Genomic DNA, 22822 nt, shown 5'->3' on the forward strand with positions numbered 1-22822 from the left:
CCAGTTGAACATAACTGAAGTGACTAAGCACAGCACAGGATTGACTACTTTGATCTCCTTGCTGTCCAAGGGGCTCTCGAGAGCCTTCTCTAGCACCACAGTTTGAAAGCATCAGTTCTGCAGTGCTCAGCCTTCTCTGTGGTCCAATGCTCACATCCATACATGACTACTGGGAAAACCATAGCTTTGACGGTACAGACCTTTGTCAGCAAACTGATGTCTCTGCTTTTTAACACACTGTCTAGGTTTGTGGAGGAATAACACCCAATTTATGAGCTTTCCTTTCAAGGCTTATTTTGCTTCTATTATTCACAAATTCCTTTATGCTATTCTTTAAAAAAAATTTTTTTTGTTTTACAGTAGAGAATATAATTCGGAGAAGGCAGTGGCACCCTACTCCAGTACTCTTGCCTGGAAAATCCCCATGGATGGAGAAGCCTAGTAGGCTGGAGTCCACGGGGTCTCGAAGAGTTGGACACGACTGAGCGACTTCACTTTCACTTTTTCACTTTCCTGCATTGGAGGAGGAAATGGCAACCCACTCCAGTGTTCTTGCCTGGAGAATCCCAGGGACAGCAGAGTCTGGTGGTCTGCTGTCTATGGGGTTGCACAGAGTCGGACACGACTGAAGTGACTTAGCAGCAGAGAATATAATTGCTTTGCAATGTTGTGTTTCAGGTGTACAGCAAAGTGATTCAGTCTTATATAAATACACATATACATTTTTTCAAATTCTTTTCCTTTTTAGGTTATTACAGAATATTGAGTATAAAGTTCCCTGTGCTATACAGTAGGTCCTTGTTAATTATCTATTTTTATATTAAGTAGTCTATGCATGTCAACCCCAAACTCCTAATTTATTTCTCCCCCTGACCTTTCCTCTTTGGTAATCATAAATCTGGCTTTAAACTATTCTTGAACCCGTGACTTCGGACTACAAAATCTCTTGGTTTGAATGTTGTAGATTTCTTACTTTAATATAAATTAGAGTTTTCTTTTATTTGGTCTAAAACTGCTACTAAACTTTTTGTAAATCAGGTTTTTCTCCTCAACCCCCTTTTTGTTTTTGAACCACCTGGATTTCAGTTATGTTCCCCTTTGATGTGTGGCCAGGAGAAGGTCATGGAGTCAATATGTCATGTTTCTTAGAGTACGATGGTGAATTCTGCTTTACTATTTCCTTGGAGCAAGCGACACTCTTCCCACCTGTTTGGGGAAGAGGCGGGGCATCCATTGTGATTTCCAGGTCAGGTCCTGATTTGGAATTGAGAACCTGGAGCTCATCTCAGCAGCTGATCCAAGCCCTCCTCCTCTCTGTGTCCCCGTAAGTGACCCCGAGACTGCCTTTTCCCCACAGGACGTTGCTGGCTCTCTCTGGCTTTACGTGCTCCTGGGCAGTGAACAGCCACTCCCAGGTTTCTCTTCCAGACCTTGTGTGAGTGCTCGGCATTGGGTGTTTCATGTCCAATCCTGGGAGGTTTCCTTTTCATAAAAAAATCTTAGCTGTGACCACTCAATTTTTTAAATAGTCGTTGAAGGGAAACCTATTAAAACTTGCTCATTTGTAAGTATAGTCATATATCAATCGGTTTGTTAGATTTCATGCGAATATAAGCTAGAAATTAGTGTAAATCCTTGAATCTAGTCAACAGAATTCATTAGTGATTCATCGATAATAGAGTCTTGGCATGACTTCTTTAGAAGCTCGGTCATGGGTGACATTAGCAGACTCTAAGTGACTGTCAGGGTCCTCTTCCAGAAGGTCATAAGTCAGGGGGAAATCACAGGCTTAATTGAGGAAGTGTTGATGTGTTCTGCATAAGTGCCCAGCGAGAGTCTGTTATCATCATGCAAACAAGAGGTGATGCCCGGTGGACAGTTATATGCAGATTATCATGCAAAGATACTTAGAAAAATATTTGTATGCATGTAATTTTAAATAGACTTTTAAGTTTATGACAGACACAGCGAAACCATGATTTTCTTATTAAGAATTGCTTTTGTGGTTTTGAAAACTGTCCAGTGGGAAAATCAGTAGATCTGTCCTTTCACGTAATAAATATTGACTGTGAGCACAGCTGGATTCTAGGCTACTCTTCCTGCTGTGACTGTTTTAGCAGCTACAAAAATAGATGGAATACAGTTGTTCCAGACTCTCTTTCTCGTGGCCTTGTGGGATAGGGTGTGACCCTGACAGCTCTGGTTTCCGGATTACCGCTATGTCAGGTTCTTAGAGCAAGTCTCGAGTGCCCGAGGCAGGGAAACTGAGTGAATTTTAAAGAAGGGGACTTGGAGCAGGAGCATCATGGGTCTTAAGGCACAGGGCTGCTGCTGCTGCTGATGATTAGTTGCTGAGTCATGTTGGACTCTGCAACCCCATGGACTGTAGCCTGCCAAGCTCCTCTGTCCATGGGCTTCTCCAGGCAAGAATATTGGAGTGGGCTGCCATTTCCTACTTCTGGATCTTCTGACTCAAGGATCAAGCCCAGTTGCATGGCAGGCAAATTCTTTACCCTTGAGCCACCTGAGAAGCCCATGGTAATCAGTCTGCACATCATTTAAGCAGTAACAGGTGGGGACTGGCATATGCTATTGGGCCAGTGGTCTTTGATGTGCCCACGGGAAAGGTGACGGTTTGGTCAGCCTGTCACTTGCCTTGTCCTGGAGAGAAAGAAAACAGTGCCAACCTGGTAAGGTGCTAAGTGAGGAGTCAGCCTCGGAAACATTTCCACGTTACTGGGCACCCCAAGTTGGTGCCATCTCAGCTAGCCGTCCCTGGGGCTGGACCGAGGGGAGCAGTCTTGAGGGATGTCAGCTGCATCTCTGGGTGACCTGAGGGGCCCCCGAGCCCCCTGTATCCAGGCCTGTAGTCCCTGTGCTGCATTCTTTTCTCCCCTGACCATCCCTCCCATGTTGAAATTAAGGAGCCAGGTCCTGAGAACTCCCCGGCCTTGACTTTGCCTGATTTGAGGGGAGTGGAGATCATGGGAGGAGCGTGGAGACAAGCCCCTTCCATTTGTACTGGAGTGAACTTAACAATGTAGAGTCTGCCCTTAATTATTCCCTGGATAACTCAGCATTGACAGTGACTCACTATTGTTGGAGGCTGGCTGGTATTTCCTGGAGATGGAGGATGTGAATAGTTCGTATGTTGTGCTGAAGATTGTTTGAAAATCTACTTGAGGACTTTTTCAGGAGAGCAGTCTAATAGGTGGAAGGACGTGGGTGTTATACAGGAAGACGGTGCATAGATGACAAGACATATGGGCACAGAAAAATAATCCAGACTGGATTTCATGCTGTGGCAGTTGCTGATGTGAATACCCAAGGTGTAAATGTTAGCATAGGCATCATTGTAATGACCTTTTCTGTTATCTTTTTAGTCTTTTATTTCATTTATTTTTTCTCTGATTACTATCCTTCCTTCTACTAACTATGGGCTTCACTTGGTCTTCTTTTTCTGGTTCCTTGAGGTGTAAAGTTTTCTTTATTTGGATCTCAGTTTTTTTTTTAACGTGGGTTTTTATCACTCTGAGCTTCCCTGCTAGAACTACTTTTAATGCATCCCATTAGTTTTGGTCTATTGTGTTTCCATTTTAATTTGTCTCAAGATAGTTTTGTTATTGAAACAGACTTGATTTACAATGTTATATTCGTTTCACATGTACAATGTAGTGATCAGTGTTTTTTATGCATTGTGAAAGTGAAAGCAAAAGTTGCTCAGTTGGTCAAACTCTTTGCGACCCCCATGGACTATAAAGTCCATGGAATTCTCCAGGCCAGAATATTGGAGTGGGTGGCCATTCCCTTCTCCAGGGGAATCTTCCCAACCCAGGGATCGAACCCAGGTCTCCCACATTGCAGGCAGATTCTTTACCAGCTGAGCCACAAGGGAAGCCCAAGAATGCTGGAGTGGGTAGCCTATCCCTTCTTCAGGGGATCTTCCTGACCCAGGAATCAAACCAGGGTCCCCTACGTTGCAGGCGGGTTCTTTACCAACTGAGCTATCAGGGGAGCCCTTTATACATTGTACTCCATTTAAAATCATTACAAAATAATGGCTATATTCTCTTGTGCTTTAGAATACATCCTTGTTGCTTATTCATGGTAGTTTGTGTCTCTTAATGTCTCATATATTTTTTTATTTCTTCTTTGACCCATTGGTTGTTCAGTAACATGCTATTTAATTTTCATATATTTATGAATTTTCCAATTTTCTTCTTATAACTGATTATTCTGATGGGAAGAGATGTAATTTCATTCTTAATTTTATTAATACTTGTTTCTGGCCTAACATATGATACTGTATATCCTGGAGAATGTTCCATGTGTGCTTTATAAAAATATGTGTTCTGCCTGCCCCTATTGGATGAAATGCTTTGTCAATGTCAAGTCCATCTGGTCTAGTGTGTAGTTTAAGTACAAATTTTCTTATTGATTTTCTGCCTGGATGATCTATCCATTGTTGAAAGTGGTATATTGAAGTGCCCTACTATTACTGTATTGTTGTCTATTTCTCCCTTTAGGTCTGCTAATATTTGCTTGAAATATTTGTTGTTGTTCAGTCACTAAGTCATGTCCAACTCTTTGTGACCCCATGGACTGTAGCACTCCAAGCTTCTCTGTCTTTCACTATCTCCTGGAATCTGCTCAAATTCATGTCCATTGAGTCCGTGATGCCATCTGACCATCTCATTCTCCGTTGCCTCCTTCTCCTGTTGCCCTCAATCTTTCCCAGCATCAGAGTCTTTTGCAATGAGTTGACTCTTGGAATCAGGGGCTGAAGTATTGGAGCTTCAGCTTCAGCATCAGTCCTTTCAATGAATGTTCAAGGTTGATTTCCTTTAGGACTGACTGGTTTGATCTCCTTGCAGTCCAAGGGACTCTCAAGAATCTTCTCTAGCATGACAATTTGAAAGCATCAGGGGTTACTCAGTGTCTAGGGTTGGCTGTAGCCTTTGATGTTCTAGTAGATGTAGTGGCTAGAGCTGCAATAATTGGTTTAAATAATTGCCCAGTAAGTACTGAATGTTGCTTAAAAAAAAAAAGTAGTGTTGATTCTGCCACAGTTAACCTACTTGTGAATCAGTGGAGGCAGATGTAAAGTACCAGGCACTTACCAGGGGCTTGACTCAGGCTTGATCCCTCCAGGACACTATCTGTGGCTGAAATACAGGTCTTATTACCCCCTATTGCATAGGCAGAGACACTGAGCGAAGATGGTTCCCAGGGTCTCAGAGTGGAACTCACACAGCAGCCTTCTGCCCTGCCCGTGCACTGCTTCCAAGCTGGTATTCCTTCTGCTTCCTGTCTCTGACATCCCACAGAAGTGACATGGCGGAGACTGGTATCGGAGTGCCTTCCTTAAACCAGGGACTCCTCACCACTCTGAGAGATGAAACAACTTGGCCACAACCCAGTGCTCGTAGGACAAAGTGGGCTGTGCACCCACATCTTTCTGACCCAAAGCCTTTCATTCTTGCTCGACAGTGAATTTTATTTATTTTCCCTTGCAAAATCTCCAGCAACAAAGGTTGGTTTGGAAACCAGTCCCTTTGGAATCTCAAGGAATGCATGAAGGAAGCCTTTGGAAGGGGTTGAGGGTGGGAGCCGAGACCTGAATCCCCCAGAGGCTTCGTTCCTCCCGAGACCCCAGCGCCAGCTCAGTAGTCTTCGGACCTGCACTTGTATCCGTCTCAGGGGTCACTGTGTGTTTGTGGCCCCCAGTTGACCGTCTGACCTCTGAGAGAAGTCATTTGTGGAGGCAGAGGGACCTCCTACCCTTCCTGTGTGCGTGATCATCCCTTGTGTCCCCTGCGTTTTCCATAGTACCTGTGTCAAGAGCAAAGCCACAGAAAATCAAGATTGATCGTTTCTTTGTGCAGCCACAAAATCATCCTTTTCTGCTGGTTGAGGTGATGGTCAAAGCTTAGGCAAGCATTTCCCTTTTCTGTCACAGCCAACATGCCCCATCAGTGTGACTTGCTTGAAGGCTGGACACAGATTGTTGCTGTTCAGTCTCTAAATCATATCTGACTCTTTGCAGCTCCATGGACTGCATTTCGCCAGGCTTCTCTGTCTTCCACCGTCTCCCGGAGTTTGCTCAAACTCACATCCGTTGAGTCAGTGATACCATCCAACCATCTCATCCTCTGCTGCCCCCTTTTCCTCTTGCCCTCCATCTTTCTCACCATCAGGGTTGTTTCCAGTGAGTCAGCTCTTCACATCAAAGGTGGCCAAATTAAAAACACAAAAAGCAAACCCTTGCCCCTGCCACCCCCATTCTTTTCCTTAGGAAAGATTATAGAAATGAATTCATAGCTTTACAGTCATGTCTTCACTACTCTCTGAATTGTACCTTATAGTTTGCAAATGAATTTTCTTATAAATTCTAAGATCAGGTGATGTGGCTATCTCCCCCCCATTTTATAAAAGGTGGAAAAGAGCCTGGAGAGTTCACTTTATTTGCCAGGACGGCCCAGCAGATGGTGATGCCTGACTCAGGGCTGCATGGGGGCTATGGGGGTGCTGACCACACAGACGCTGTGCTGGTCTCAGCGTCCCTGGACCGCGTGTGTACAATTCTAAGAAACAGGCCACTCCAGCCACTTGGAGCTTTAAATAGAGCGCTGCTGCACTTGAGGTTCCAAAATTAGGAGAGATGAAGAGTTCTTCTTGGCATCCTTCCTCCAGAAAAGCAAAAACATATTCGTCCTGTGTCTGTGTGTGTTGCCGGGTAGGGGTGTCAGCTTTTCAGAAGCAAACTAGACCTCAAATGGGTAAATTTTTTGGAGGTAATGGGTGTATTTATTACCTTGTTTTGGGGATCAAGGGTATATGCATATGTCCAAACTCATCCATCTATACACATTTAATACATGTCACTTCTAAGCGTACGTCAGTAAAGCTGAGAAATGCTGAGCCCATCCATGGCCGGATGAGAGTTCCTGTATGGACCCACTGCAGTGTGTGCCAGTCTGGAGGTTTTTTTTTTTTTTTGCCTACAGTTTTTCTGAAGTGTAGAAAACCGCAATGAGCAGCCTGGTGGTCCAGGAACACAGTTGGAGGGTCACTGGTGGCTCCGGGGGTCCTACCTTCTCCTGTTGCGAGCCTGTCTCAGTGCAGAGAGTGGAAAAGCACCTTGAGTTTTAGGTTTCTGCTGATCAGAATTAACTTTGCTGTTGGCTATTATGGAAACTATTTGATTTCAAGATGTTGAGATGGTTATAAAATCATATTGAGTAGTATGGTATGAATTGAATGAGTAACTGATATGAAAGGTATGAATAACTGAAACCATGAAAGATCAGTTTAAGGGGAGCAGTTTTTGGTGCTGTGTTAACGAGCAAGACAGTAGCAGAAGCAGTTTTGAATGGAGGCCAGTGGCCCTCAGTGCTTGCTGAGGGGGGTGACCGTGTCTACCTGCTGGTCCCCAAGTGGGGGCCAACCCTGCATCTCACTGTGAAATGACATCTGCCTTCTGAGCCTCTTGGAGTCGACTTTGACCAACAGTCACATTGACATGTGAATTGATGGAGTTGGAGGCTCTCTGGCCTGCCCTGGCTCTCCCACCTGTGTGCAGACCTCCCCAGGCATAAGTGGGCAGGCCATGGTCAGGGGCAGCCCAGGGCAGCCCCCAGCTCACTGGGGGAAGTGGAATGCTTCATCCACAGGGGGCATTTCTGTAGAATGCTGCTTTCTTTCTGGCGCCCCCCACCCCGCAGTCCAGGACTCGGGGAATGAGTGGGAAATGCAGGGAATCTGAGGACCACCCTACTCCGGCCCCCAGTCAGCCTCGCTTTGGTTGGAGGGATTGGGCATGAAGAGCCTGTGCTCTTAACCTGAGTTCTTACAGTAGATTTTGTGACGCATACAGAGATAACAGTTTGCCAACCAAGGTCTAGATAGTCAAAGCTAATGGTTTTTCCAGGGGTTGTGTACAGATGTGACACTTGGGCCATAGAGAAAGCTGAGTGCTGAAGAACTGACAGTTTTGAACTGTGGTTCTGGAGAAGACTCTTGAGAGTCCCTTGGTCATCAAGGCGATCAAACCAGTCAATCCTACAGGAAATCAGCTCTGAATATTCATTGGAAGGACTGATGCTAAACTCCAGTACTTTGGTCACCTGACAGGAGGAGCTGACTCATTGGAAAAGACCCTGATGCTGGGAACGATTGAATGCAGGAGGAGAAGGGCACAGCAGAGGATGGTTGGATGGCATCACCGACTCAGTGGACATAAGTGACTAAGTCGTCCGACTCTTTGCGACCCCATGGACTTAATTCCTAAACAATAACAGCAACAAGCAACTCAGTATCAAAAATACATATAACCCAATAAAAACAGGGACCAAAGATCAAAATGGATATTTGGCACCCACCCCCAGATGTGGTGGGCTTCTCTGGTGGTTCAGACAGTAAAGAATCGTCTGCCAGTGCAGGAGACTTGGGTTCAATCCCTGGGTCAGGACAATCTCCTGGAGAAGGGAATGACTACCTACTCCAGTTCTCTTGCCTGGAAAATGCTATGGACAGAGGAGCCCAGCTAGCTTCAGTCCATGGGGTTGCAAAGAGACAGACACGACAGAGCGACTGACACTTGCACTTTTTCAAAGCCCCTCTTTAACTGTCAGAAGCAGGGTTGCTCTGGACCAAGCGCAATTTCTGTGCTGTGGATGAGGCGTGGAGATGCCTCCTGGTACTGTGTCAGCATCCAGCTTTCCATCCAACCCCACATCATCTTCCCAGGCAGAACTGCCTTCCTCCTGTTCTGGCACAATAGGAGGATCTCCACTGCCTCCCAGCCTCCCTGATGCTCACATCATCAGCCTGGCCCATTTCTGTCCATCTAGTGTTAAAAGGCATTGCCCCTGTGGTATCGGATCATGGACACAGTGAGCTTTTCTGAGTTGATTCATCATCTATGCTGTCCTTCTGGACAATGAATGACTTTGTCTCCATTTGCTTTCAATTGAGTTGTTGTTCTGTTGCTTCTTGAACTGCAGGACTCTTTATATATTCTGGGAACCGGTCTTTTGTCATTATATATACTGGTTACTTTACAAGTATCCTATTTTTAAAATATTTTTTGACGTTCTTTGAAGTCTTTATTGAATTTGCTACAATATTGCTTCTGTTTTATGTTTTGTTTTTTTTGGCCTCAGAGGCATGTGGGAATCTTAGTTCTCCAACTAGAGATCAAACCTGTACCCCCTGCATTAGAAAGTGAAATCTTAACCACTGGACCATCAAGGAAGTCCCAATTTCATCATATTTTTTCTATTTCTTTATTTTTAATTAGAGGATAATTGCTTTACAACATTGTGTTGGTTTCTGCCACACGTCAGTGTGAATCAGCCATAGGAATCCATTTATCCCCTCCCCCTTGAGCCTCTGTCCCATCTCCATCCCCATCTCACCCCTGTAGATGGTCACAGAACACGGGATGGAGCTCCCTGAGTCACATAGCACATTCCCGCTGGCCGTCTGTTTTACGTGTGGGGTGTATACGTTTCCATGCTACTCTTTCAGTTCGTCCCACCCTCTCCTTCCCCCACTGTGTCCACAAGTCTGTTCTCTGTGTCTGTGTCTCCCTTGCTGCCCTGCAAATAGGCTCATCAGTGCCATCTTTCTAGAGTCCATATATATGGGTTAATGTACGATATTTTTTTTTATCTTTCTGACTTATTTCACTCTGTATAATAGGGTCTCGGTTCATCTACTTCATTAAAATTGACTCAAATGTGTTCCTTTTTATAGCTAATATTCCATTGTATATATGCATACCACTACTTCTTTATCCATTCATCTGTTGATGGACATCAGGTTGCTTCCTTGTCCTAGCTATTGTAAACAGTGCTTCAGTGAACTTTAAGATACATGTGTCTTTTTCAATTATGGTTTCCTCAGGGTATGTGCCGGAGAACGAATGGCACCCCACTCCAGTACTCTTGCCTGGAAAATCCCATGGATGGAGGAGCCTGGTAGGCTGCAGTCCATGGGGTCGCTGAGGGTCAGACATGGTTGAGCGACTTCACTTTCACTTTTCACTTTCATGCATTGGAGAAGGAAATGGCAACCCACTCCAGTGTTCTTGCCTGGAGAATCCCAGGGACAGGGGAGCGTGGTGGGCTGCCGTCTATGGGGTCACACAGAGTCAGACACGACTGAAGTGACTTAGCAGCAGCAGCAGGGTATGTCTAGTAGTGGGATTGCTGGGTCATATGGTAGTTTTATTCCTAGTTTTTTTAAGGAATCTCCTCCAATCTAACATCCATAGTGGCTGTATCAATTTGCATTCCCACAAACAGTGCAAGAGGGTTCCCTTTTCTCCACACCCTCTCCAGCATTCATTTGTAGATTTTTTTGGTGATGGCCATTCTGACCGGAACAAAGTGATAACCTCATTGTAGTTTTGATTTGCTTTTCTCTAATAATGAATGATGCTGAGCATCTTTTCAAGTGTTCATTAGCCATCTGTATGTCTTCTTTGGAGAAATGTCTATTTAGATCATCTGCCCACTTTTTGATTGGGTTGTTTGTTTTTCTGGTATTGAGCTGCATGAGATGCTTATATATTTTGGAGACTAATTCTTTGTCGGTTGTTCCATTTGCTATCATTTTCTCCTATTCTGAGGGATGCCTTTTCACCTTGTTTATAGTTTCTTTTGCTGTGCAAAAGCTTTTAAGTTTAATTAGGTCCCGTTTGTTTATTTTTGTTATAATTTCCATTAGTCTAGGAGGTGGGTCATAGAGGATCTTGCTGTGATTTATGTCAGAGAGTGTTCTATGTTTTCCTCTAAGAGTCTTATAGTTTCTGGCCTTACATTTAGGTCTTTAATCCATTTTGAGTTTATCTTTGAGAAAGTATTCTAACTTCATTCTTTTATACGTAGCTGTCCAGTTTTCCCAGCACCACTTATTGAAGAGGCTGTCTTTGCCCCATTGTACATTCTTGCCTCCTTTGTCAAAGATAAGGTGGTATCCATAGGTGTGTGGGTTTATCCCTGGGCTTTCTGTCTTCTTCCGTTGGTCTATATTTCTGTTTTTGTGCCAGTACCATACTGTCCGTGTGTTACATACTGATGACTGTAACTTTGTAGTATAGTCTGAATCAGGAAGGTTGATTCCTCCTGCTCCATTCTTTCTCAAGATTGCTTTGGCTGTTCAGGATCTTTTGTGTTTCCATACAAATTGCCAGTTTCATCATATTTTGATCTGGGAGGATTGGTAATTCCCATTAGAGAATCGAGATTTATTTGAACTAGAATGATTTTTTACTGTGTCAGCTATGCATACCACTATTTATATACTGTAATGCTTTCCTGTAAAAGGGAGTCTTATATTCTTACAGCTCTGCTATAAGGATTATGTGTATGCTTTGTATTGCTTCAGTGTTCAACATCCTGTTTTTAAATTTGGGGACTGTTAAAGATAAATGCAAAGTTTTCAAATCATTTTATTGACAGGTATGTCTCCAGGTCTGAGACAGCGCTTCCTCAGTAGTTTAATGAGCTTTGCTGAACTTTCATCTTTCCTTTTCTGTTGCTGCTCTTATCAGTTGTCAGAAAAAGTTGGAATTTTGCCCTTCCTTATTGATCTGTATTTCATGAATATTTATGTATATTCTGTGTATTTTCCCCCTTTTTCTCAAAGTAGCTGAATGACACAAAATTTTAAATTTTAATTGAAATTATTCCATGGCTTCCCTCATGAATGAAGAGCCCTTATTATGTAGAATAACAATGACGGTATCAAAGGTGAGTGCGAAAGTATGTGTTAGCGATTCAGTTGTGTCTGATTCTCTTCGACCCCCATGGACTGTGTAGTCCACCAAGCTCCTCTCTCCATGGGATTTCCCAGGCAAGAATACTGGAGTGGGTTACCATCCCCTTCTCCAGGGGATCTTCCCTACCCAGGAATCAGACCTGCATCTTCCTGCATTGCAGGCAGATTCTTTACCACCGAGCCACCAGGGAAGCCCCTATCTAAGGTGAGATTGTTTTAAATAAAGTTCCTTAATTGTGATTCTGGCTGCACATCAGGACTTGAGCACAGGAAGCAGCATCTCAGTGTCTTGTGTCCATGAGAGTTCTGGTGGTGGAAGCCACACAGCTGCTGGCAAAGAGCACCCATGCTGCTGTTCATGTGCTCTCTGGGTACACAGGCTCAGGCCCTTACAAGTGCTCGGTTTATGAGGAGACACAATCCTTGTTTGCGAGGAATCTTATTCAGCGAGAAAACAGACAATAAAAATGTACGTGAGATCCCAGTAAGTGCCAGGGAGAGAGAAAGCAGAACAGGAAAGTGTGTGTGTGTTGTGGGGGAGCAGCTGTGGGTGCAGCGGTTCTTTCAGATGAGCTGGGCGGACACTTGGTTTCATCAGGGTGGGCTGTGAATTTGGGGAGGGGGAGGGGGCAGGGGAGGCAAGAGGAGCAGAGAGTGTGAGCTTGGAGGAAGAGCTGGCCTTGGATTGTGTTCTCCTGTGGTGGGAAGGGCACGAGGCTTGAATGGAGGAGACACAACCTACCGTTCCTCCGTTTAGGAGCATCACAGGCCACTGCTGGGGAGGCAGACTGCGAGGGTGGAGACTGACCCAGTTGGGGAGAAAAAACTGTATGGTCTGGGCCCAGGTGGGGCTGGCTTGGAGCTGGGCAGTGGAGGGTCTGACGGTGGTAAAATTTGAGAAGTATTTTGAAGGTGAACTGAACTGAAATGAAATGAATGGGGTGCATGTATTCTGCGAGACGTGCCAAGATTTTTGCCTTTTGGGCACGTGGACGGATGTTCATCTTATGCTCATGGACTCAGAGGGGGCCTGGGGAGACAGGGGGTGGATTTTGTGGTCACTCTTTGATTGGTTTTCTTTTGCTGTGGTTTGGTGTAGATGGTGAAGAGTTCCGTTTGGGTGAGTTGGAGAACAGTTGGAGGTGTCTCAGAGGTGGGGGAGGGGTCCACGTCTTGGGGGCAGGGCTGGAAGCTGCACTTGGGAGCAGCTTGTTTAGAGAGGGAGCAAAAGGATAGAGTCGAGGCCCCCCAGACAGCCTAGGTCAGAAGCTTGAGGAGGGGCCTGTGAAAGAGGAGGAGAGAAAGTGAAGTAGGGCTGGGTGCTCCAGGCAGCGGAGCAGAGGGCAGCCCTTCAATGGCTAATGGACAGTGTCTGCTGTCAGCAGGCAGGAAAGACAATCCAGGAGAGAGAAGAATGACCTAGCCAAGAGAAATGGCAGTGACCACAGGACGGGTTCCTTCTTGAAGAGCAGGGTGGGCCCCATTCAGCACAGATGAGGCTTTCCTTCCCCAGGATCCCCTGCGTCGCCTGAGGTTACCTGTTCACCTGTTCACTGTGTGGGAGAGCCCGTTATGTGCTGACAGCGGCTGCAGCCACCCGGCCTAATGGGAAGGTCAAGGAAAGGCACTGATGATTCAAGGTTAATATGCACCTGCCTCATCACCCTTCTACAGAATGACTGATCTAGCCAGCCTCAAAGAAGACCAGGGTCATAAACAGCTTTAAAATGTTGCCAGTCCCATTTGTAATATAAACTTACATGGATGAAATATGATTTATTGAATTCAATTCAAAACAGAGACAAAAGGACCAACAAAACGAGTGTAATGTTTTACCTCTAGCATATTAACCTGTAATTTCAGAAAAATACCTGTGTGCACACGTAGATATAGACGTATCCAAATATAGAGCTAGGAGCAGATAATTGGTTTAGAGAGAAACCGGTAAGAAAAGAGACTGACTACATGGGGGGGAAAAAGTCATCCTTACCTTGATTTTCAACATACATTCTGAATTAGTCCAATAAGGTAATCTACTTCAATATGGGTCTTAAGGCTTTTTCTTTATAAGAGCTCATGCTTTCATTGCAGTCAATCAATTATAGAAATTCACTCAAATAGAGGTTTTCAGTATGACAACCCACTCCAGTATACTTTGCTAGAGAATCCCATGGACAGAGGAGCCTGGAGGGCTACAGTCCATGGGGTCACAAAGTCAGACACGACTTAGCAACTAAACAAGTAGGAAGAATATTAGCCTGGCCCCCAAAGATGTCCACATCTTCCTCCTTGGAAACCTGTGAATATGTTAGGCTATGTGGGGAAACATGGGGGGAAGGAGGTTACTGATCAGCTTATCTTGAGGGAACACCCTTGTAGGCCTTTGTGACCACAGAGGCCCTGTGAGCAGGAGAGGAGGCAGAAGAATAAGAGAGGAGCCTGCCTGGACCAGGGCAGTGCCCAGAAGCTGGAAGACATAAGGACCATTCTTCTCTGAACTCTCCAGAAGGGACATGGCCCTGCCCATACCTTGACTCAGCTCCAGTGAGACCCAGCTGGGACTTCTGCCCCACAGAACTGTAAGGGAATGAACTTGGGCTGTTTCAGGCCACTAAGTCTATGCAAGTGCCTACAGCAGCCCACGGAAAAAGAATGCCACAAGTAACCATGCCAAGGTCAGCCCAAACAAAAATAACACTTTCATTGTTTTCTCTCATTTATCACACTGTTTTCCCCCCTTTGTTTATTTTGCAAATACTTTAAAATAGTACACTTGCTTTAAGGAGACTCAGTCAGGGAAACGGTGTCAGAAGCAACTTTTAAAGACCTAATAAATTCTTTATTAAAGTTTCAGGTTGCGTGGTAGATAAGACTTGCCAGATGCCAACTCATTTTACAGGAGTTGGCAGGAGCCTGTGATGCCCTGAGGGGAACAGAAAGGCCAGTTGGTGGCTTTCTGCAAGCGTATCACTAATTGCAGCTGCTAGACTTCAACTTCAAGTAGGACACGATATAGAATCTCATGTTGCTCCAGCTCTCAGCAAGTTAATTAAGCCATGATGCGAGTCAAGGTATTACTGCTTCCCTAAGGCACAAAAATACACTACATGTAAAGGAGAAAATAAACAACAGAACGGGCTTGGCACACCTTCCTCCATGGGGACGGGCACACGGTCAAAGATTGTATTTAGTTGCTAAATTGTGTCCAACTTTGCAACCCCATGCAGCGTAGCCTGCCATGGACAGACTCCTCTGTCCATGGGATTCTCCAGGCAAGAACAGTGGAGTAGGTTGCTATTTCCTCCTCCAGGGGATCTTCCTGACCCAGGGATCAGAACCCACGTCTCCTGCCTTGGCAGGAGAATTCTTTACTGCCAAGTCACCAGGGAAGCCCAGTCATAGGAGGAGCTACTAGCATCCCCCTGGTGCCCATGGGGCTGTTTCCTGACTGTGAGCTCATCCCAGGTCTGCAGTCACCCTGTGAAGCAGAAACGATGGATCTACAGAGACACTGAATGAATGATGAAACTGGGGCTTAGAGATGTAAGATAACCTGTCCACATCCACAGGCTGGAAAGTGCCTGAGCCAGGATTCAAACCCACGAGAAGGGTCTCATCCCAAAGCCTGAGCGTCCCCCACTGTCCTCTCTTACATGCTAGTACTGGGCAGGAGATTTTGGCAGTCTGGCCCCCTGACACTAACCATCAGTGTGATAGCATGCATCGTGCTTTCATGCTGACTGTGATTCCCGTTCTGTGTGTGGGCACGGGGCTCAGAGCTGTTTTCACAAACTCCTGGAGGAGGTGGTCTTCTTGCCCCACACGACAGAAGGGCAGCTGGGCTGAGGTGCACAGCCGACTCCAACCCAGGCTTGTATGACATGAAACCTCGACCCTTAATCACGACATCACTGGGCTGCTTCCGGGGGTCTGGGTACCTCCTGGAGCGAGGCAGATACTGCTGTCTTGTCCTATAGAATGAGAGGAAGGCCAGGGGGATGCACAGAAGGCCCAGCTAAGCACATGATCCCAGATTATTGTTTTTTATGTTAATTTTTATTTGCTTGGCTGTGCTGGGTCTTAGTTGTGGGGTCTTTGATCTTCATTGTGGCAGGTGGGGTTTTTAGTTGCAGCATGTGAACTCAGGGTTGCTGCATATAGGATCTAGCTCCCCATGCAGCGATCAAACCCAGACCCCTTGCACAGTGGGCAAGAAATCTTAGCCACTGGACCACCTAGGAAATCCTGAACCCCAGACTCTTTATTCAGATTTTTTGTTTCAGTTATGTCCAAGTGGTTCAGCTTGGCCCCCGAGACCCTTTGGGAGTGTTCATGAGCATTTTGGGGTGTTGGTTGTTCTGAGAATTATGTAACCCAGCCCTAAAGCAGCAAGCTGAAGTTAACAGGCTCCTTTTTAGAGAGTCCCAGAATAGGATTGATATTATTTTAGGAGTTAGTGACAACTGCAGGGCCAAGAAAGTTTTATAACTATTCCAGTCTGTTTGGGTTTTTTTTTTTTTTTAATCTTTTTCCACCCAAGACTTGAAAAAGCAGCTTAGCATGTTAGATTTTCTGAGTTTCTTTAATTCAGTATAAAATAGGGTTTTTCTTGCTAATCTGTATCACTAACTCTTAAAATTGTATGACTGGTCGCATGACATGAAACATGATCTGGCTGCAAAATATTAACTTTGTGGCTCTTCTTTCTGTTGGCTATAGGTAGGTGAATACTAGCTTAGTGAATGAAGGCAAAAATTTGATTTTCTTGACCTGCCCAAGCTAGAGGGGTAAATGTACACTACGCTTTGTATCTGACCTCAGTAAGTCCTAGACCACATCAGAGTCCCATTTCTGACATAAAATTTCTGTAGTCAGTTAGAAGGTACTTCCTCAGACTTCCTTCTGTTACGGCTTTTCCGTATTAGGAATTTAAGTCCATTTGTACATCTGGTTTATATTGGGGAATAATCTTATTTCAGCGCCAGCCTCTTCTTATTACACAGTTCATCCTACACTCATATCAGACTTCTCATCACTGGAAGGACTGGCTCCTCTTGGCCTCCTGGAGCAGTTTCCCAGGACCTTGGGTGGAACCCCCACTCTCGCCCCCCTATCCTTACTAACAGCTTCCTCCAGGATGCCGACCAGCCAGCAGCCTCTACAGCCTGAATGGCCAAGGGAAGACAGAGTGGGGTCTGTGGCCTGGGTGCTGGTGGGCGGGGTGGGTAGACCTGTGCACTGACTGTGATTGGTTGTTGATGGGGGGTGTGGTTATTGTTGTAGTTGTTGATGGGGGAGTGTGGTCATTGGGGTGAGGTGGTTGATGGAGCGCTGTGATTGCTAGGGTGAGGTGGTGGTTGATGGTGGTCTGTGATCACTCACCCAAGAAGTGAGCACAGGAGCACAACCCTGGGCTCAAGTCCTGGCTCTGTTGTTCAGCAAGTCACTGAATCTCTGATCGTCTCTCTCTAAAGTTCACACTTCCCCAAGAGGTGGGTGTTTGGAGATTAAATGAGCACCCTGTGCACACCAATGTCCTCCCCTAGACTGAGCACTCACTTCCAACACTCCCTGCTCCGGACCCAGGAGGAGCACCTTCAAGGAGGGCTGTCAGAGTCACCTGAGGCCTGTGATACCCTAGGGATGTTCAGCCCCCGCTCCTAGGGGTCCCAGGTGACCGATGAGGGTAGAGCCAGGCACAGCATGTTCTAGGCTCCTTTCCCTGTGATTGTCAACCTGCACTGAAACCTACCATGCCAGCCAGAGCCTAACTTACCAGCTTTTTCACGCAGTTAAATTGTACAGAAAATTTATAGATTGCTTTGACTGGTCTTGAGTGATGTGCTGTTCTTGTTAAAATCTCTCTTTAAAACAACTGTAATTTAAGACACAAACCTGGTACCCCAATAAAATACTGTCTGAACCCCATTCCTTTTACTGCTCAGGCCCCTCCCCTCACGACTGAAAAAAGAGAAATGACCTCCATGACCTTCAAAAATCAAACCTGACAGTGAGTTTAGTACATGTGGAGACACCCATGGACTTGAGATTTTCTGAAGGTAGATAACAGTATTGCCTACAGTTTGGAAATGAGCTTTGTGTAAACTGTCTCCCTGGATATTGTGTACATTATGCATAAGGTTTATTAATCATCTCCTCCGTCCCCAAAGGTTTGTTATCTGTAAGTCTGGAAGTTAATTCATGAAGGAGGAGAACATGTATTATTTATAAGTGTCTTTAGCATCTAGCAGCAGAGAGTGTCATGTTATTTAAAAATGGGATTCATTCTTCTGTGGAGTCAGTGCGCTAGGTCCCCTCTGTCATCCTGAAGTAGCCCCTGTAAATAATGAGAACTCCTCCCTGTCAGAAAAGGAGAGGGTTTGAGTCAAGAGCCTTTCCATTATTCATGTCTTCCTAGTTTTGAGTAAATGTGTAGTCGTTTAAAGGACTGAATGTTGAATTTTTCTGTTGCAAACATACTGGCCCATCTTCTACCCGAGAAGTTAGGAAATAGCTCATAACTATAGTCATTGTGGAGCTTCCCGGTGGCTGAGTGGTAAAAAATCTTCCTGCCAATGCAGGAGATGTAGGTTCGATCCTTGGGTTGGGAAGATCCCCTGGAGGAGGAAATGGCAACCCACTCCAATATTCTTGCCTGGAGAATTACGTGGACAGAGGAGCCTGGTGGGCTGTGGTTCATGGGGGTCACAAAGAGTTGGATATGACTGAAGAACTAAACAGTAACCATAGTTATTGTAGTCATTCAGATACACTTTTACTATTTGTTACTTCGAGAACTGACTTTCTGAGGTATGTAATATACTGAATTCTTTGTTGTTTTGATAAACTTTTAGTTTTGGAGTCATTTTGTATTACGGTTCACTCTTGGTATTGCACATTTGTGGGTCTTGACAAATGTGTCATGACATGTGTCCACAATAGTGGACTGTATCATGCAAAATTGTCAGACTGCTCTAAAAATCCCTGTGTTCCACCCAGTCATCCTTCCCTCTGTCGCTGATCTTTGCAATGTCTCCATAGTTTTGCCATTTCTGGAATGTTATGTTCTTGGATTTATTGAAGAAAACATGACACTTTTTAAAGCATGATTTAGCTGATTTTACTCAGGGAAGTACTTTGAGGGACTTTTGCCATAGTTGAGAGAGACTGGGCTCACATCCACCTACAGGAGGGAAGAGGGAGGGAGTTTGTAGTCCAGGAGTGAGGAGGTAGGGAGCACAGAGAGGAAGCATCAGAGGTGAGAGGGCGTTGCTGGCTGTACTGACCTCACAGGATACCTCCTAAGAAGAGGCGTCACCTCAGGATTCTTGATAGAATGCAGAGAGTTGATGCCTAGTCTGCGCAGAGAATTCAGAGGAGTCTGACTCAAGTTTGGTCACGGAAAGAGTCTTTGTGAGAATCACAGTCTGCAGCCTTCTCGTGTAGGCTTCTTCCACGTAGTCTTATATGCATCTGAAGTTCCTCCATGTCTTTTCATGGCTTGACAGCTCATTTCTTTTTATCACTGAGTAATATTTCACTGGGGCTTCCCTGCTGGCTCAGTTGTAAAGAATCTGCCTGCCAGTGCAGGAGACGCAGGTTCAATCTTTGGATTGGGAATATCCCCTGGAGAAGGAAATGGCAACCCATTCCAGTATTCTTGTCTGGGAAAATCTCACGGACAGAGTAGCCTCGCAGGTCTCAGTGAGTCAGACACAACTCAGGAACTAAACAACAACAATCAATAACATTCCATTATTTGTCTGGACCGTAGTTGATTTACCCATCACCTCCTGATGGACAGCTGGATGACTCCCAAATCTTGGCAGTTATGAATGAAGCCACTATAAACATCTGTGTTTCAGGTTCCAAGAATAATTTTATATTTATGGAAAAGCTGCAAAGATAGTGCAAAGCATTCCAAATATCCCCCACTCGGTTTTCTAAGTGCTAACATCTTGCCTGACCAGGGACATTTGTCAGAAGTAAGAGTTGGTTAGTGGTAAACTATTGAGTAACTTCACTTTGTTGCTGTTGTTATTTAGTCACTCAGTCATGTCTGACTCTTTGTGACCCTGTGGCCTGTAGCCTACCAGGCTCCTCTGTCCATGGAATTTCCCAGGCAAGAAAACTAGCGTGGGTTGCCCTTTCCTCCTCCAGGGGATCTTCTCGACCCAGGGATCAAACCCATGTCTCCTGCATTGGCAGGCAGATTCTTCACCTCTGAGTCACCAGGGAAGCCCCAGACTTCACTTGGATTTCACTATTTTCATATTTGAGGATTCAGTCCAAGATACTACTTCAGTTTGAGTGTGTCACAGTCATTAAATATGTTCAGAAAATTCAGCTTATCCTGAGAAAATGGATGGATGTAACGATGTCAGCTATAAGAATCTGGTATTACTTAACCAATGAACAGAAGATGAAGTGGTTGGATGGCATCACTGACTCAATGGACATGAATTTGAGTAAACTACAGAAGGTGGTGATGAACGGGGGGCCTGGCGTGTTGCAATCCATGGGGTCGTAAAGAGTCAGACACGACTGAGTGACTGAACTGAACATATTTAATTATGGTACGGTTATTTTATGTAGAAGATTTTGGAAGGCTTTTGTTGTTTTAAGCAAAGCATACAGAGTTCCCACTGTGCAAAATTAAGATTTGCTTGATAAGGTCAAGCATTTTGTCCTTTCTAAACAAAATACTAAAGCTTGTTGAAGGAAGGTCATCTTAAGGTTTTTTCAAGACCCCAGAGACAGCCAGTTGCCGACTTGTTTTTTAAATCCTTTTATTTTGTATTGGAGTATAGCTGCTTAACAATGTTGTGATAGTTTCAGGTGAACAGCAAAGGGACTCAGCCATACATATACATGTATCCATTCTCCCCCAAACTCCCCTCCCATCCAGGCTGCCACATGATATTGGGCAGAGTTTCCAGTGCACTACAGTAAGTCCTTGTTGGTTATCCATTTTAAGTATAGCAGTGTGTACATGTCCATCCCACACTCCCTAACTATCCCTTCCCCCAGCCTTTCCCCTGGCCACCGTAAGTTTGTTCTCTTAAGTGTCTGAGTGTGTTTCTGTTTTGTAAGTAAGATTCATTTGTACTGTGTCCTTTGAGAGTGCACATGTAGGGGATGTCATACAGTTTCCCCTTCTCTGTCTGACTTGCCTCAGTTCGTATGATATCTCTAGGTCCATCCATGTTGCTGCAAATGGCATCACTTCATTCTTTTTGATGGTTTCCAAGTTGTAATAAAAGCTGTCAGGGTGTAGTTTTCCAAGTGGATGCAGTGGTGTTTGGCCAGGGCTCTAATGACTCTCTTCAAATGTTTTGCTGGCAGAAGTACTCCATGAAAGATGACAGAGGAGGTCATCGTCATAGCCAAGTGGGATTACACAGCCCAGCAGGATCAGGAGCTGGACATCAAGAAGAACGAGCGCCTGTGGCTACTGGACGACTCCAAGACGTGGTGGCGGGTGCGCAACGCAGCCAACCGGACAGGCTATGTGCCGTCCAACTACGTGGAGAGGAAAAACAGCCTGAAGAAGGGCTCGCTGGTGAAGAACATCAAGGACACGCTTGGTGAGTGGTGGGCGTAGTGGGCCCCTGGGCTGTACCCCAGCCCAGAGGCGGAGCACCCTCAGGGCAGGGGGTGGGAGGGGTTGTCTTTTTCATTTGTGTTTGAGGAAAAAAAGGCATCTTTCTACTTGTCTTTTTTAAAAGTCTCTGGACTTTGAGATGCAGTGCAGAAATAGCCTGTCATTTCCTCAAGATGTTCAAGTTTGGAGGATTCTGTAAGCTGACCCTTCTGTGTTTTGAACCTCCACCTCCCCCCCTTTACATCTCAGTCTCCTGGCATCAGTGTTCTGGAGGGGCCTGAGATGGGAATTAGCCCCTCCAGGCACGTCCACAGCTCCGCCCGGGTCATTCCATCCAGTCTTTTTTCCCACTAAATCCTGTGCATGGGGCCTTTGTGAGTAGAGGAGATGGTGAAAAGCACCTGGAACCTGGTAAATTGTTTCCCCCTGTTGAATTGGTGGCATTTCATACCACAATTGCTCATGGTGGCAGCTAAGGTGAGGACTCGGAGGAGGTGGTATGATGCCGAGGCCGCTGCGGTGACTCACAGGGGGCCAGCTGGGCACCTGGCTTTCTTCCCATGCGCCTGTCCCCTTCCCTGGTGTCTGGACATGAGAGAGGCCACCTGGGTCCACTGGAGTTGATGGTGTCCAGTCTCGCCTTCGTGTGGGCATCAGGCTGCCTTGCAATAGTCACGGCTGCAGAGGGAGTAAGAGTTACTTCCTGAAGGTCAGGTCTGTGATATCTCCTTCCGTGAGCACCATATAGTGACCCCTGAGACCACTGGCTGTCACGGAAGAGTTTGCTCTTGAAATAGGTCAGTGTTATCACCCACGTTACATGTCCTTGAAGTTTTCCTTTTTATTTCTAACCTGAGAATTAGTTTCATTTGAGGGAGGGGAACAGGTAGGGAAACTGAAAGGAAAATTAAGCTCTGAGTGTGGTAAGTGTTGCAAAGTATTCATCTTTCATTTTCTGCAATCTTAAAGAGTCCACTGACTTTCTTTGAAACCATGTGAAGCCTTCACCCACTGGAGAGTAATTTTGTGTCATGGGTTAGGTTATTTCCATGACTCTGGAAGAGAAATGAGACACTGGCCTGTGTGTGGATCATATCAGCTACTGTAGACTGTGCCCAATGGAGAAATTCCACTTTTCATGAGCAATCTGATTATTTTCCATGAAAGTGACTGCATCACTTTTCCATGAAAGTGACATCCGTTTGTCTTTTTTTCCAAGCTTGTCACTTGAAAGAAAGACTGTTGTCCTGTGTGTATAACTCTCCATTAACTGTGATCTAGAATTTCGGAAAGCATGAGTAGGTAAATACTTTAGGAGTGCCCTGAACTTGGTTTTATTTTTTCTTTTCCTCATCCACTCAAGTCCCTTTTTTTTGGAGATGCTCAACATTGTTGATTTGTTTTGTCTTCTTTCTTATACTTTTTAAAAAA

At 45.3% G+C, this 22822-nt stretch overlaps 1 protein-coding gene across 3 annotated transcripts in view; it reads left to right on the forward strand.

Annotated features, from left to right (window-relative positions):
* The window catches only part of NCK2 (NCK adaptor protein 2), a 115214-nt gene that overhangs the window by 67163 nt on the left and 25229 nt on the right, over positions 1-22822 (forward strand). For all 3 annotated transcript variants that reach the window (XM_070379491.1, XM_070379490.1, XM_070379492.1), the window contains exon 3: positions 21133-21374. In XM_070379491.1, the coding sequence (XP_070235592.1) occupies positions 21149-21374 (226 nt within the window). In that variant the 5' untranslated portion in view covers positions 21133-21148. The remainder of the gene's footprint in view (positions 1-21132; positions 21375-22822) is intronic.

The sequence above is a fragment of the Bos mutus genome, chromosome 11 (genome assembly GCF_027580195.1).
Source record: "Bos mutus isolate GX-2022 chromosome 11, NWIPB_WYAK_1.1, whole genome shotgun sequence".
NCBI lineage: Eukaryota > Metazoa > Chordata > Mammalia > Artiodactyla > Bovidae > Bos > Bos mutus.